At 41.6% G+C, this 15,316-nt stretch overlaps 1 protein-coding gene across 4 annotated transcripts in view; it reads right to left on the bottom strand.

Annotated features, from left to right (window-relative positions):
- Nucleotides 1-1,006: 1,006 nt before the first annotated feature.
- C2CD2 (C2 calcium dependent domain containing 2) overlaps nucleotides 1,007-15,316 on the bottom strand; it is a 43,552-nt gene continuing 29,242 nt past the window's right edge. Inside the window, exons 12-16 of one of the 4 annotated variants that reach the window (XM_076354469.1) lie at nucleotides 12,995-13,122; nucleotides 11,509-11,821; nucleotides 9,648-9,684; nucleotides 8,912-8,949; nucleotides 5,991-6,110 (exon numbers count right to left, since the gene is read on the bottom strand). In XM_076354469.1, the coding sequence (XP_076210584.1) occupies nucleotides 9,659-9,684; nucleotides 11,509-11,821; nucleotides 12,995-13,122 (467 nt within the window). In that variant the 3' untranslated portion in view covers nucleotides 5,991-6,110; nucleotides 8,912-8,949; nucleotides 9,648-9,658. Of the gene's footprint in view, nucleotides 6,111-8,911; nucleotides 8,950-9,647; nucleotides 9,685-11,508; nucleotides 11,822-12,994; nucleotides 13,123-15,316 lie in introns of all 4 variants that reach the window. The other 3 variants (XM_076354452.1, XM_076354460.1, XM_076354443.1) reach the window with 3 other exon arrangements.

Genomic DNA, 15,316 nt, shown 5'->3' on the forward strand with positions numbered 1-15,316 from the left:
CCAACAAGTCCATGATTTCTTTTTTTTTTTTTTGTCAGTACTCCTACTTTTCTGCAGAGTTAACATCAGACTGTGAACTTGCATCTTACACCAGGCTCGCTGGGGTAGAGAGATGAAACAAAATGAAGATCCCTTCCATTCATTGTTTAAGAATGATGAACTGGAGGAAAGAGTATGGCGCCAGACTTAGTGCTACATCTATTCCTGCTCTCGCTCTGATAGGTCTTGTCACTTTTGCTAGCATACACGAATGGCATCACACAAGTTATAAAACCTCAGCCAAGATTAGAGCAGGAAGGAAAAGTGAGAAGGTTTGTTGGGAGACTATTAGGAAATTTCAGCTAAGCACCTCAAAGATATGAAATGAACAGGCATAGAAATGTGGGCAGTAATTCCCAGTAAGGTAACATACAATTTCCTTGCAAAAGAAGATACAACACTCACTTTGGGAAGGGAAATAAAACCACTATTGGGGCCATTTTCATGTGAATGCCTATTTTTGGTGGATTTTGTTGTTTTTTTTTCCCCTCAGTCTGGTAGGACTTTGTGACAGCATTAATTTAGAACATAACTTTTTCAGTAAAATGATTGCAAGAGAACCTTATTCCCAGGCTGTGCTCATTTTAGTACTGGTGTCCTCTATATAGGATCTAGGCCCTAAGACTCCTCCCCCTTTGCTCCCAAAATTACAAATGGTTTCAGGATAATACAACATAACTGAGAGAAAAAATAACGAGTAACTACAATGAGTTCCACAATTCCTTCTTTCGTTAGATTCTCACCGAGTCCATGTTTCAGGCCATTTCTCAAAGAACAAGAAGGGGCTACCTGATACGGCCGGGGTTATCAGAAACAACCCACAGTGTCAGCACAGCGTAGGTGGAGAACTCTGCTCCTGAATAAACAGGTAAATGGACTGTGTTAAGCAACAGGTCAAATTAGTGAAGGAGAGTAGAAAACCATCTGTTACACTTGGCTGACTAGGTATGTAGGACAGCACGCTACACAGAGACAATTGGCTTTTATTGTACGTACAGCAGTAGTTACTTCTTTAAAAAAATCCTCTTCTCAGGCTTTTTAGTGATACAATAAATCTGTACATCATAGACTTCTTAATTGCACCAACTTAATTTTGTGTACACACAGAAAAAAGAAAATAAACCCCACCACAGAAGAAGTGACTATCACAGTTGAATGCTAGAAAAAAAATGTTTTACCCCATCTGGAATATCAGAGCATACTACATTATTGGGAAATACAGAGTTATAGTATTGGAAAGACCTCGGACCCATCCTTATCAGCTATTTTCACACCATGCCAGCACCTTGCATAGTAACAGTTTGGATATCCTGAGTGAAATGGTATTATTCACCCCTAACTTAAAGTAATCACCCCTGTTACAACCTTGAGTTGTTTGTCAACAAGGCTGTGGCTTAGCAATGTACAGAAGCATATGCTGACTTCAAACACATGAATAAATCCACTTAGGTCCTGTGGAGGTCAAAGCATGAGGTCAGCTGCTCCCACTCACACTGGGAATGTCTTAGCCCGGAGCTACGGTATACTTAATTCTGTACCAGGATAAGCACTTATTGCAAACTTCAGCTCTACAATTCAAAAACTGCAATAAACTAAAATGAAAAAGCCATGCGGCTCCCACCTTGTATAGAGCTCTTGCTCCTTTTAACACCTAGAGCTACCAGAGCTGAAAAAGATGTTAAAACAAGAGCAAGACTCTTATTTTCCTTCTCCATACACATTTGGTAGCATTTTATGTGGTTGACTTCGCTTTTTCCTATGATACTTTGCAAATCAAGAACACCAAAACTTTACAAGAAATACACAGCAGAAAGCTTTCACTTGAAAACCACCTAGAACCAGCAAGGAGATGCAGGACCAGGAAATGCTGTAAAATTTCACTGATCCTCAAAACTGGTATCATTGCCAGGCAACAGAACACCTCGAAAAAAGCAGCGCTGGAAGCCAAGTCCTCTCAAGAGCCAGACAGTAACTACAGGTCTGTATAACCTGGAGCCCCAACCTCTCTCCCAAAGAAAGAGCAGGGGAAAAAGAAAATCTAACAGAAAGCATAAAAATAATAAAGCCCAGTATTTATGCCTACACAGTTTATGACCTGTCCATTAAGTCAAAGAAGTTTGCCAAAGGTATTTTGCTTTTTAAATGAATATGAACTTTTTTCCACTACGGCATTCCTTCTCCTTCCTGCCACCTAAGATTCACAAATTTCATATATAGTTAGGAGTGAAATGACTGTCATTTCTTCCTGGGGTGAATTGGATATGAAATACCGGTGACCTAGGGATAAAGGACCCCCTCCTCTTTAAAGTGACTTTTAAAGTGATCTTAGTCACTTTAAGAAAGTTACCTAGCTTGTATTCACACCTGAAGTATTAGGAAGTTTTATTGCTTTAATCTACAAAGAGAAATTTAACTCTTGTAGTACTTACTCGGTCAAAATTCACACTAAAGCCAAGGCAAATCTTGGTTAGGTAAGGATGCAGGTTGTCTCCATCAAGGCAAATGAAAAGCAAAAGTGCCATAAAGCAAAACAAACCACAAATACAGATTAAGAAGGTTCAGTTATGGGCAGAAAAATTCTTTAGAACGGAAAAGCAAGCCTTCATCTCTTAGTCCTCATAAAATAAATACCGTGCCTTCTTTGCTGTACAGAACATCCAGAAACACAAAAGTGTAAGAAAAGGGGCAAAAAGGAAGAAAGATTTCACAGATTGTTTCCAAGCTATTGTTCTGAAGTAATTAAATTGGAAGACAGAAAAGAAGAAGTTTTCAGTGTAATATCAAGCAGAGATTTGTTCTACTCTTCAAATGTGTAGTTATTAAAATTATGAAGATTGCAAAACATAAAAGAGCAAAATGATTCCCTCCAGCATCCTTCATACAACTGCAGAGGAGATATGCAGCACCTGACAGGATACGTCGCAGTGTTAGTTATGCCAGTGTACAAATCCAGTCTTCCCGACCCAAACCTGTAGCATAGCTCCCGCTGGTTGTCAGGACCCACCTCACACTGACCTAAACACTGGTACACAAACAACGTACATACTGAGATCTCCTGATCTTAAATGACAACCTAATCGTCTCGGAAGGTGGGAACGGGATTCAATATTATGGGCCTTTGGGGTCGTCACGACTGAGCAACTCAGTTCTCCCTTTGTGTTTAGTACTTCAGTTTGTTTTTACAACAGGATATAAATTATTTGTAGAGCAGTAGGAAGGGGTGAAGAACACACCAGCCAGCTATGGAGGTCAAACCTCAAACCAAACGATGCTTATTTTCCTGAGGAGCGAAGGCAATTAAAAAACAAGATTCCCTTTTTACCCCAAATGCCTTGCTTTCCTCATCTTAAGAATTAATTCTCTCTCAATATATGCAAGCCCAAACCTTCACACAGTTTGCAGTATAGAATGTTCTCGTTCCCGCCATCAAGACACGCATTTAGGCAATCACCAAGACCTTAAGAAAGAGGAACCAAAAAACCACTTCAGTGTGTATCTGTTCCTTGGGGTAAGCTACAAGCAAACCCTACTTCTGTATTCTGCACATTATTCAGTGTTATTTCCACCCCATTCTACAGTACATGATAAAGCTTCTGGAGATTGAAATCCCAGTTCAGTACTTTAAGCAGACTTCAAGTAGTGTTACGTGCCCCCTTTACATTCCCAATCCCACAGCTCTTTGCTTTTAGTGTAAGGGGGTGCTACCCATGGAGCTCGGTCTCACTTTGATTTCTTGAACTCAGTGACCAGTTGTGGGTTTCTCCTTCAGCAAACAAGACTGAGCATTTAAAACATGGCAGGGATTTGACCCCCCACCCTGCCCTGTCATGCAAAGAGCTCCTAGTAAAGTCAAGGGAAAAACTGTATGTTGAAAGAACATAACATCAGGTTTTTTAATGCTCATATCATGAGCCACTGTAGAACAAGAAACCTAACTTCTACTTTGTGTTAAATTAACAATAAACAAAAGTGTTCAAGCACATTCAAGCTGGACAAACCTGTATTACTGAACTGGGATTTCTAAGCACGTTACAGCTCTAGAAGACTCATTTGTAACCAATTTTCAAAATACAGAATATTAAAATGCCTTCAAGTTTTTTCATAATAAACAGCATGCTTAAATGTACAACTATTTGATAGTCTGGACTACTGTACTACCACAGTGATTTTAGGAGGTTACACATAAACAGTGTTTTTAAACAGTAGGATCAGTTAAAAGATTGTGACAGTTCATTTCTTCTAATATTTTCTTGGTAAAAAAGAAACCAAACCCCCTCTACTTTTATATTCTTTATAAAAGCATTTACCAAGGAATCTAGAGTCCATCAGAAGTTTTGAAATGTGTTTCTGTTCTTCAGTGACTTTCTATTTTTGAAGAATGGTTTAAGTTGAAAGCCCAAATATCTGCCAAAGTGTTGGATGTCTTTTAAGGGGAGGAAAGGGGGGAGGGAAATCACTGTTGGCAAAGCAGGCACAAATCTATCATTCATTCACGTCAGTAATTTAGATGGAATGGATGTTTTTCTTGGCTAAAGAGAACAGGCTTGGTCCTTTGTCCTCAGTAGGAATGTAGATGATGGAAAAGTACAGGTATGCACGAAAGATGGTACCTGTGAAATACTGACTGCCATTTTACTCTTCTTAATAGCCAAAACAAGAACTATGCCTTTACTTTCATCAGTTTTTCCTTTTAATTTAAAGGAGCCAGCTGCAATATTTAATGAGGAAAAAAGTAAAAAAACTCACCCAACCAACCACTCACCACATGACAACACTGGTAGATCTAGAAACTGAAAGATGACTATGGGAATTGTTGTTACTATTTTTTAAAAAGCTCTGTTCACAACTGTGTTTTCTAAGATCTCAGTAAGTGTTTGGCAAGTAAAACAAGCTGTCTAATGAAAAGCATTACAGGGTTAAATATGCTCTATTCATCACTTATTGCTCCTAGCTTTGCATTTGATATGATGGTTAATATACTTGTCTAACAAGTACTTGGGAGAAGGAATTAGAGCCCCTAAGATAGGTTTTTGCATCAGCAACGCAGCTTCTCACACAGGGAAGAAAAGCTACATGTAAGAATTTGTAAATGTTTTGTTTGCGAGTAGACTCAAGTAGACTTTAAAAAACGTTCTGTTTTTTTAAGCATAACTTATGCACAGAACATCAAACAATATGCTAGTATAAGTATTTGCATAATTTATTGATTTATGGCTAATATCAAAGGCATCTCTCCACCTACATGGACTGAGCAGTTATTACAGCAGGCTACAGTTACTACAGTAGGCTATCTTAATCAGCATTTTAGTTCTGCTTCTGAAAACTTACCCGTTTCCAAATTACGATATAAACTGGATCTGGGTGTCTCTTTTCCCTTTCAGGCTGACTAGAAAAAGAAGTTGAGACTTGCGTTGCTACTATTCCAGGCTGCAGTAAGGAAGCACAGTGGTATCTTCTCTCTTTATAGTGGTTCAGTCATATAAGCAGGTATGATGTTTCAGTCCTTAGCTCCCCATTAATGTAAACTAGGTGCTTACATGCAGGTCCTCCCCACCTGCATCATTCCCCATCCTCCCTCATCTTTTACAATAAACCACATGGTCCTCCAAAAGCTGTCATGATACAATTAGCGCTGCTTGTATTTGGAGGAGCAACTTTATAATCAGAGAGAAAAAGCGTTCTGGAAAAATAAACAAAAAAGACAAGCTTTCTGTTTATTCCTGGACCACTGTATTAGTGAACATCATTTTATGCAAGTCATCAGCCATATTTGTATTCTCTAGTGCTGCTCTGTAAACAAATGGTCAACTGATGTGCAAGTATCCCATCAGACAGTGTTCAGTCTTACACGTATGGTTCTGCCGAAGCACCATTCAGTTTGTTCTTGCTTTTGTTTTTTGAAAGGAGCTTTCTGTTCAGAATACGTGAAAGCGTGCCTCCCTTCTTGCGCGTTTCCTCTGACAGTGGCTGCTGCAGGTAGACAAGATCGTTGTGCGATTGACTCATTCCTGGATCCTTCTGATGATGTCGCCGGCGGAAAAAGAGCTTCGCACTTTTTTTCAAAATCCCACCTGCGGAAGCAAACAGCAGAGGTGCAGGACACTTTAGACAGAACAGGCTGCTTTCCTCTTGGAGCTCAGCTTTAACCGTAACTGCAGCCCGACTGAAAAAAGCCTTGCTCTTAACATTTCCAGTTTAAGCATCACCCTGGTAACTATTCAAACAATGTTAGAAAGCTAAGAGCGTGGTGAATCTAAAGCAAGAATATTGATGGTTTGTATGTAGAGGCCACAATAGTATGAGTTCCACCTTGGAACAAGTCATTTCCGATACTGGCAAATGCGAGCAATCGTCGTGCTTTCAGCCAGAGGCACACATACATACACTACATGCTACTGAATCCTCCTTGCCCCGCTGTTGATCCAGCTCTCTCCCAGCTGAACACTGCTGAGAAATTCAGACTCCATGGAAGTGTGTATTTCTCCACTTCTCCTCATTCCATGCAAGTATCATGCAAACTGAATCATGACAAACTCTGGCAGTTCTAGATCTATGCATATACACACACTTGTACAGTTAGTACAAACGTTCAGGAGGGAAGAGCTCACATATATTGCTAGAGGAGCACTAAAGAAAAAAGGAATTTTCCTTCAGTTCTTTCAGAAATGATGCTGTTGAAAAGGAAGGAAAGCTACTGTGAAACATGCCTATGAGCAATCAAATATTAATCCTCCGATTTCAGCTTCTAAAGTCAATCCACACATCTTGTGGAAGTCTCCTTCCTTAACACTTCATTAGTTTCAAATGCTCTTCTGAAAGCTACGGTAGTGTTCAAACATACACATGCACAGCGTTTGGTGTGGGTTGTATGCTGGGTTCTCACATGTCAAACTGGCGTATCTGATCTTTCCAATACAATAAAAGTAGAGAGTATTTTATAAAAGGAATGAAATAGAAGAAATAATGTTACTGTTTCTTGTTTCAGAGACCAAAGGAGCTGAAAAGAAAAGATTAGCCCATGATGCACAACATGAAGGTGGCATTTTAATTTGAGGTGAAGGACACTGTTGGTGCTGAAGAACGGTACCTGGCTGTCAACCTGCATGCAGTAGGCCCATACAAGCCAGACAGCACGTTTTCTATACGAATTTGGTAGCACCACCTACAACAACAATCATGAAGCATTTGCTATTTTAAAATCCTGTTAGGAATAGCAATTCACTTGAAGCAGATTAAAAATAATATTACATCTGCTTCCAATAGGTTCAGAAATTTGCTCAAATCCCTTCTGCGGTAAATTAGGTTGCTTTATGTTGTTGTAATTCCTTCCCTTGATCCCATGTCAAACCTATTATGCAGCCAAGGCAATTGCAGCTGTCATCTCACCAGGGACTCAGGACTCATGTTGCCAACACCAGCCACCAGTACTCTTCTCTCTTTGCAAGCTCGAGTTGTTTTTGCAGCCACCGTTCTGCCGAATTCCACCTTCCCTTTCCATGTGCATGTGTGCCTGATGTGTAAGGCAGCTCGGTGGCAGCTGGCAGGGACACCGCTCCGAGCTACCAGCAACACTCAGCCTGGTGTCAGTACATCAGCCCAATGTTAAAATTGCAACAGTTTTGTGCAGAATTGGGTAGCGGTGTTGTCCAAGAGGCACGAGCCAATTTGAACGAAGGAGGACCCAGGTAGCAAGCCAACACAGGAGCCTTCTGGCAGTCAGACTAGTACGTGAAGACAGTCACCTCCCTGGCAAAGCTTCCACACCTTGTTCCCGCACCACCATCAGGTTTCCCGATTCTTTCTCAGTTCAGCTATTAATTCCTGTCGCTGCATGATCTTGATTCTGCTTTTCCTCCCATTGCAAATGGATACAAAAAGCAACACACAGACCAATTCTTTCATGTGATACTGTGCAATAGCTAGAATTAGATATTTGTCCCCCAAGGACTTTAGACAGGCTGCGTGTCATTTTGCACAGCGACAGCTGCAGAATAGGTATTTCACGGCAGCTCTGCTGCACGCAGCCAGATGCTTCTTTGTTCAGACCAGAGCAGTTACAAACATGTGCTTGGGATTATTACTTTGTATTTTAAGGACTAAGCACTCAGCACCTGGGATGATATTCTAGCATGTTTTGTCTTGCTGCTGCTGAGACTTTTCTCACAGGGCATGATGGGATGGAAGCAGAAGTCAGCTGAAAGCAACTGGAACTCATGGATTTGAATCTTGACTGCTCTCCCATCACCCTCTGATTGATCTTTTCAGCAAGGCAGTACCACTTCAAGCTGTTGTCAACAGCATAAAAGAAACAGTGTTCAACCCCATGATCCTGACAGTTGTTAATATGCCAAGGCTGGCAGGGATTGATGAGGCCTTGCTGCTGTGCAGCTTTTGTTTTAGCAGTCAGCTGTTCTGCCCAGCGGTCTTGTTAGCTGCAGCTGAAGCTGTGCCAACAGAAGGAGTAGGACAGAAGGGTTTATCCATAAGCAGCTATTTAGTCCTATCCCTTCAGACTGATTTCCCATAATGGGAAATAGAACCGAACCAAGAATGCTGCAAAAATTGTGCCGGTGGCCTGGGACAACTCGCTGCAGGTGAAAAACTGCAGGCAGCGCTTCCCTGAGAGCAGCACAGACTCAGCACAAGAAGCAGCAGCCCCCCGACATGAAAGCTCCCTGTGTTTTCAGAGGTACTGAGGTCATTGCTACCTGGAAGCTTGCCACATCCCTGCTGCCACCCATCAGTCTCTAGCCAGTTTGGTACGTGCTGCCTGACAGTGGCTCCAGCTGTTGTGGAGGCATGCACCCCTGCTAAGAAAGCAGGGTAGGGCAAATCACAAGCTTGGCGATGCTCGTGCTATTTGCATGCTTACTTCTCGAGTTCAACAGGATCCACATGCCAACTCTGCCCCTAACACCAGGAGATAAGCAGAGAGCATGTCAAGAGTGCTGTACAGACTGACTGGTCTTCATAGGCTCCTCTGCACTAGTTTAGGGTGTTCTGAAAATGCTTTGTGGGGCTAGGATCACTTCTGAATGTCATTTTTGTTAATGAAGGAAGATTTCCTTCCACATCTACAGGGATACGACTAGAAATCACTTTTTCCATTCCTTCCCAACTTCCAAAACAGTTTTTATCCAGGTGGTTTTGTAAATACCTGCTAAGGTCCTCGTAGCTCTACGAGTTAGGCTAGAAAAGAGATCTAGAAAACTGTAAGCAGCAGGTTTTAAAATAAGCATTCTGCATATGCATATAAGTTATGGGGTCACACATGGTTTGCACGAGCAGATGTTTGGTTGATAACCAGATACTACAGGAATGGGCATGATGGAGAGAGATCAGGAATGTAGAGCACCCCTCCAAGCCTTCCTTGCTGTCCATTCTGCATGACCCACCAGGACAGAACAACCACCGGAAGAATGATCTGTTGGAGCAGACTTGTCTGCTAAGACACCTGAGCACTGGAAGGTAATTTTGGAGGGAGGAAAGAAATGGATGGGGGAAGAAGAAAACGGGTGCCAAACTATGTTTTGCTTCAGTTTTTACAATGAGTGTACCATTGTAAAGCTACATTTTCTTAAAAAAAAAAAAAGACAAAAATAACTTACTGTGTAGGTAATTAATTCTGGTTGGCATAGTAGTCCTCTTAAGTTTATAAAAGGGAATGGGTGAGAAAGAGGAAGTCAGAAAGGTAAAAACAAAAATATGCAAGAGTAGAAAAAAAAAAGAGAGTGCTAACTTTAAGACATTAATACCATACACAAGGCTTTTTAAAGCAGAGGGGGTTTGGTTTGGTTTTGTTTGGGGTTTTTGGAGGGTTTTTTTGTTGTGTTTGGTTTTGTGTGGGTTTTTTAAAAAGGGAAAGTGTTTGACAAAACAGAAACCTTGAACTATTCAAAGCTAACTGAAGGCAGGGGGGTGGAAATGTGGAAATGTTTTCCTATCTCATTCCATAAAATGCTACTCAGCTATGACAAAGCAGAGACACAAGACTTCCATGACGAGATCTGTGTATAAAGAAAGGGATTTGAGTGTGGGTTTTTTAATATTTTTTCAAGATGAGACAACTCTCAAATATAAGAGGTACTTTGCACTTTTAGCAGTTCTATACTACACCGTGTAAACAGGATCTTTAGAAGCCTGATCTCTTTGCAACATACTGCACAGAGAAAAACAAAACTAGACAACAGTTCACATACAAACTTCCACTTGCTTGTTTTAGAATAACATGTTAGAGTCTAGAGGTTTTGCAAAATCTCATGCAGCTTCCCAAACTTTTCCAGGCTCCAAATGAGACATCTCTTCACAATTAACCTTCTACCCCTTCCCCAAACACACCCAAAACTTTAAATGCCTGACCATCTATGTCAAATTGATTGTTGCTGTACCATCCTGATCTATCAGGTGGAGCAATACAGCTGCGAGAAGGCCAGAAAACCTCAATGCTCTAAGCGAGAGCCTTCGCAAAGAGGTCCAGTGTATGCCTTATGTGGGGGGGATTACAAAAACCTAGTAATATACTGAGGTTTTGTAATAAGCCATTTTACAGTATCTCTGGGTAAGAAAAGAATAGAAAATAATAAAGCGAAAGAGGGATGGATATGGGTGAGAAAGACAACAATTTTTGCAACGTCAGTGTGCAGCCCCTGAGACTGGTGTGCTGCCTGTTCAGGACATAGTCCACTGCACTGGCTCTTGTGTCAGACTTCCTAACAGCCCCTGTGTTTATCACTCAGCCACAAACCAGTGCTACAGCCTCAGAGGTTAATGGATGTAGAAAGGAAACACAAAGAATCCTAAGACATTTTCAAACTGCAGCTATCCAGGTATGTAACTACATAAGCAAAATGATCTGACCCTTTATTTACTTACTAAATTACCCTTTATTCCATTTTCTTTAGCAAACTACGTATTAATGAAATCAGTGAAAAGGGAGAAACTGTTCACAAGGCAGTTAAGAGTGAGTGTACTTCTGGTTTAGCCATGGTGCTTCCTGAACACACACTTTAGTGAGGGCAGGGGAGTCTTGTGCTCAGAGATGTGAAGGAGGAGAAGAAACATATCAGAAAGCAACCGTGGAACCCTGCCATTTTCATGTTAGTAATGGGGCTGCTAATATAGCACAAGTCCTTGTTTACAAGAACACGGTTTTCATCAAGGAATTGACAATGTGGCTAGTTATTTCTCTCCCAGATAACTGAGTTGGGCTTAGTGAGCTGCCCTTCAACATCTAAGGGTGAGCCGTTCTGTTTCCTGATGGAGGGGAGTGTAAGAGAGCCTGTCATGTCTTGCAGAGCCAGAGGACTGCAGTCTTCATGGCTGCCAGTAAGACAGCTTCAACCAATACAATCACAAGGAGTTTAACAACAAAAATCAGTAAGAAAGGATGAACTACTACAGTGTTGCATGACACTGCCAATTACATAGAGAAAGCAGTCATTCACTAAAGCAGAGGTAAGGATCACATACCTTTAGATTTTTTCATGCTCCCAGTTTCTGAAACGCTTAATGAGCTCCCAGATATTTCTTCACAGGTCTGGTCTAAGAGCATGTTGGTGTCCCACTGTTGGCTGCCGTTCTCCAAACCCCAAGCCTTATGGGCACTTTGCTGTGGGTCAGCATCAGGTACTATTTCTGAAGCTGCTAACGATAGCTTTTCATCAGAGGTGACTTTTGCAACAGCTTCCTCCGCAGTGGGTGGATCTACTTCTTTGCAGGAGCTGTCCATGGCTGCAGCATAGTCCATCATCAGTGCAGCTTCACTGTCCTGAGATAAAGAGGTCTGCCCAGTGAAAATAAAAGACGACACTGACACAAGCCGCTCTGCTGGAAAAAAAACAAGCCTCCCTGCAAAAGTTCTGTTCTCTTCTTTACACTTTTATTTGCATTACTCAGGGCTATCAGAAAGCCACTGTGAGGCTTCCTTAGCTCCACTAAAGGAGAGGAGCATATAGCCAAGTTTTGATAACGTTGTTAATGCCAAATGACTGGAAAAAAAATATTTAAGCACATGCCTCCCACCTATCCCCAGCCCCACTGCTAGTAATGGGACTCTTTCCTACATGTGCTGCTGTAATGAACTATCAGCACGCATAGACAATAATCTTTTGGTCTTTTTAAGAAAATAAACATCAAAGTATTTAATCTTGTAGAAGGACTTCTTGGCATCTATATCAGCTAAATACAAATCCACACAGTCCCAGTGCCCCCATTTCCCAAGCAGATACATCCATCACTGTGGCAGCTGATCCTCATTCCCCCCCTCAGCACAGCACAGCGATCTTGAGGGGATCCATGCCCGCTGACTCGGCTTCACTCAGCTCTTTAGGGGTCCTGTGCGTAACAGGAAGACTTGACAGCAAATGCCCATACAGCAGCCTGCAGGGAAAGGACTACAGGCAGGCACCAAGCATCAGATGGGAAACTGAGGCTGTGGATGAAGAAAGTCTGGAGGAATGCTATATACCATGTGAGAAACAATCTTCTGTTTGCCCTCCCTCTGGAACAGAGCCCAGAGGACTAGGATGTTTTTCAGAGGGTTTTAACAACTTCGAAAAAACCCGAAAAAGTCTTTCATACTTTTTCTGTGCATCTTCCCTCCACGAGCGAAACACAGAGAAGGACTAATTATCCTCTGTTCTCACCTAAATTGGTTTTCCCAAATCCCTAATCATCCCACTCCCATCCAAGGATACCATGCATTTTTCGTCAGGCTGTCAAATCTAACAATCAAAAACCAACACCCTCCCCAACAAACACATCCTGATTTGGCTTAACCTGAAACAGTTACTGAAGCAAACTGGCACACAGACCTAGATCCTGCAGAGACTGCTGAATGGGAGACAGCAGAACGCATGTTAAGTTAATGTTGCACTCAGTGGAGCAAAGATGCGCTCAGTGGAGCAAAGACTTTACAGTACTAAGCATTAAATATAAGTGTTGTTTTCTGCTCTACCTTGGACACCCCTGATATGATAATGGTGCTCTTCTTTCTAGGAGACTTCAGCTTCTGCTTTGCAGACTCACTTAGCTGCCGAATGGCTGCTTCTGCAACAGGATCGGTGCCATTCAGTACCAGCAGTTCTGAAAAGAAAGCATTATTTCAGAGGGAAGAAAGAAAAACAGGAAAAAACAGAGCAAAGTGAGGCAGAGTTTGTTCTTGACTTAAAATTCAAACAAATCAGCAGAAACAGTATAAACACCAGGCATACCAAAACATCTTCCAATTCACCACCCAGCTATTGGGTCTTGTCTTGCCCTTCTGTTACCCATTTTTTTGAGAAAAGGTACCTAAGTTGCACTTACAAACCCTTGCCCTGAGCACACAGGAGGTTTTGGAAGCCTAGACAAAACATCCAATTATTTCAATGCGTTGCTACACTGCGGTGACTACAGTCCAGAAGCGGTGGGTAGAGCAGCAGGTATCACAGTCGTGAAGAGCCATAGTTCTAACATGGTACAAAGCTGGCATGTGCTACTACTGCTTCAGGTAGCTATTTTGCTCTTTTTCCAGACATCCTCACTCGGCATTTCCAGATTTGCTATGGCACTATGATAGAATGGGGAAGGCAAAGTGGCAGTCACTCTGGTCTTTATCAGCTGCCTCCAAAGCCTGTAAAGTGCACCTCCTTTCCCCCTCCAAACATTGCACAGGAGTACAAAACCTTCTTTATAAAATGCTCTTTAGTGACAAACACAAGTTTATTTTTAAGCATGGCCTTTTCTGGCATCTAGTATGCAAGTACTTTGGGCACAGCAAATACACACTGATCAAATTCATCAAGCTTAGGAACAAACAAGGCTAAGAAAGTTAACATGACAAAAACCCCCATATTTAATTGTCTGAGGTGGGCTTTTCTGTTAAGAGTTTTAACAACAAAAGAATATAGGCAGGAATAGCACCAGTGTTAATTAAACTGAGCAGTCTCTTTTGTTACTGTGACATTAATGCAACAAAAGACGAGGCCTGAATAATTATGCTGCACCAAGTGTCTCAAATACTTTTGGAACTTAAGAGTATGTATGCACAAGGGGTATGCATGTCCACACATGTCTGCACAGTCATTATAAACCTCTACTTTTCCACCTCCCTAGCCACTGCAAAGCCCTCAGGAACAGCTGAGAGCATCCAGGACAGCATCAGTGGCACTTGCTAATTCTTATTGTTGTCATCACTTAGAACTACGGCACGGCCACGGCATCTTTTCCATAGTGCTTGTTGCTATTTTGGCACGATGTCTGTAATAACTACCACCTAAATTACTGCCATACCAAATGCTCCTTTGTATTTCTTTCATTTGGCTTAAACTTTCATTCTACTGAGTAATTCTTCCTGCTGTATTGTATAAACATTTCACAGAAATTCCCCTGCGCTCCCATAAAAACACTGTCCATATCAATGTGCTTTAAGTTGTCTTCAGATGAGTTTTCCAGTAAGTGCTCTGTATCTTTAATATCATAAACAGTTATGAGAGTCAACTCAGAAGTCTAGCACTACCTTAACATTTCCCAAATTGGCTTAGTAATACCATGCTGCTTCATGGTATCAGAGTACTTCTTAGACTAGAGGTAGGGAAAGATTCAAGTGCTATTACAGCTATTTACAGTTACTGGTTCGTGCTCTTCCTCAGATTTCTGTCTTTTGGCCAATACATTTCTACCTCTCAGCAAGCCACCTGACTGTTCCAGGAGCAGTCTAGATCATCTTCAGATTGTCCCATCTCCACTCAAAGCTGTACAAAGAAAACTGGACTCCACATCATGTGCCATTTGCAGCTACACTGGGTCACATCTTTCATTACTGTTCCTACAGAGCTACTGAAAGATCAAATGGTGACCACACAAAGGACTGAAAAATATGCTGAAGATTCAGAGTTGCAACTTGAAAAGGCAAAATGCCCCAGAATCAAAATCAGGTTTAATACAGTCGAAGTGAATTTATAATTAAAGTTATTATCAATGCCACCTGACACTCTGAAGGCACTTCAGCTGTATGCCAGGTGACTTAGGAAGGTGGACAAAGAGGCACAGCAAGATCGTGTATTTGCATTAGCACAAAAAAGCCCAGTGGCAGGGCTAGGAAGAGAATTCAGTCTTCCTTACCTCAGTCCAGCCTCCTGCCTTCTGTTCAGACAGGGGGGACTTCACAATGGCCTTAGAGGTAGGTTTCACAGGGTTTTCATTTTGTACAGTGTTCCCCATGCCTTTATAAAAGAGGAAGCTTTCATTCAAAAGTAAAAGAAAAGACACCCTAGCTTTTCTGCAGTCACCTCCCCTC

The sequence above is a fragment of the Aptenodytes patagonicus genome, chromosome 1, assembly GCF_965638725.1.
Source record: "Aptenodytes patagonicus chromosome 1, bAptPat1.pri.cur, whole genome shotgun sequence".
NCBI classification, from domain to species: Eukaryota; Metazoa; Chordata; class Aves; order Sphenisciformes; family Spheniscidae; genus Aptenodytes; species Aptenodytes patagonicus.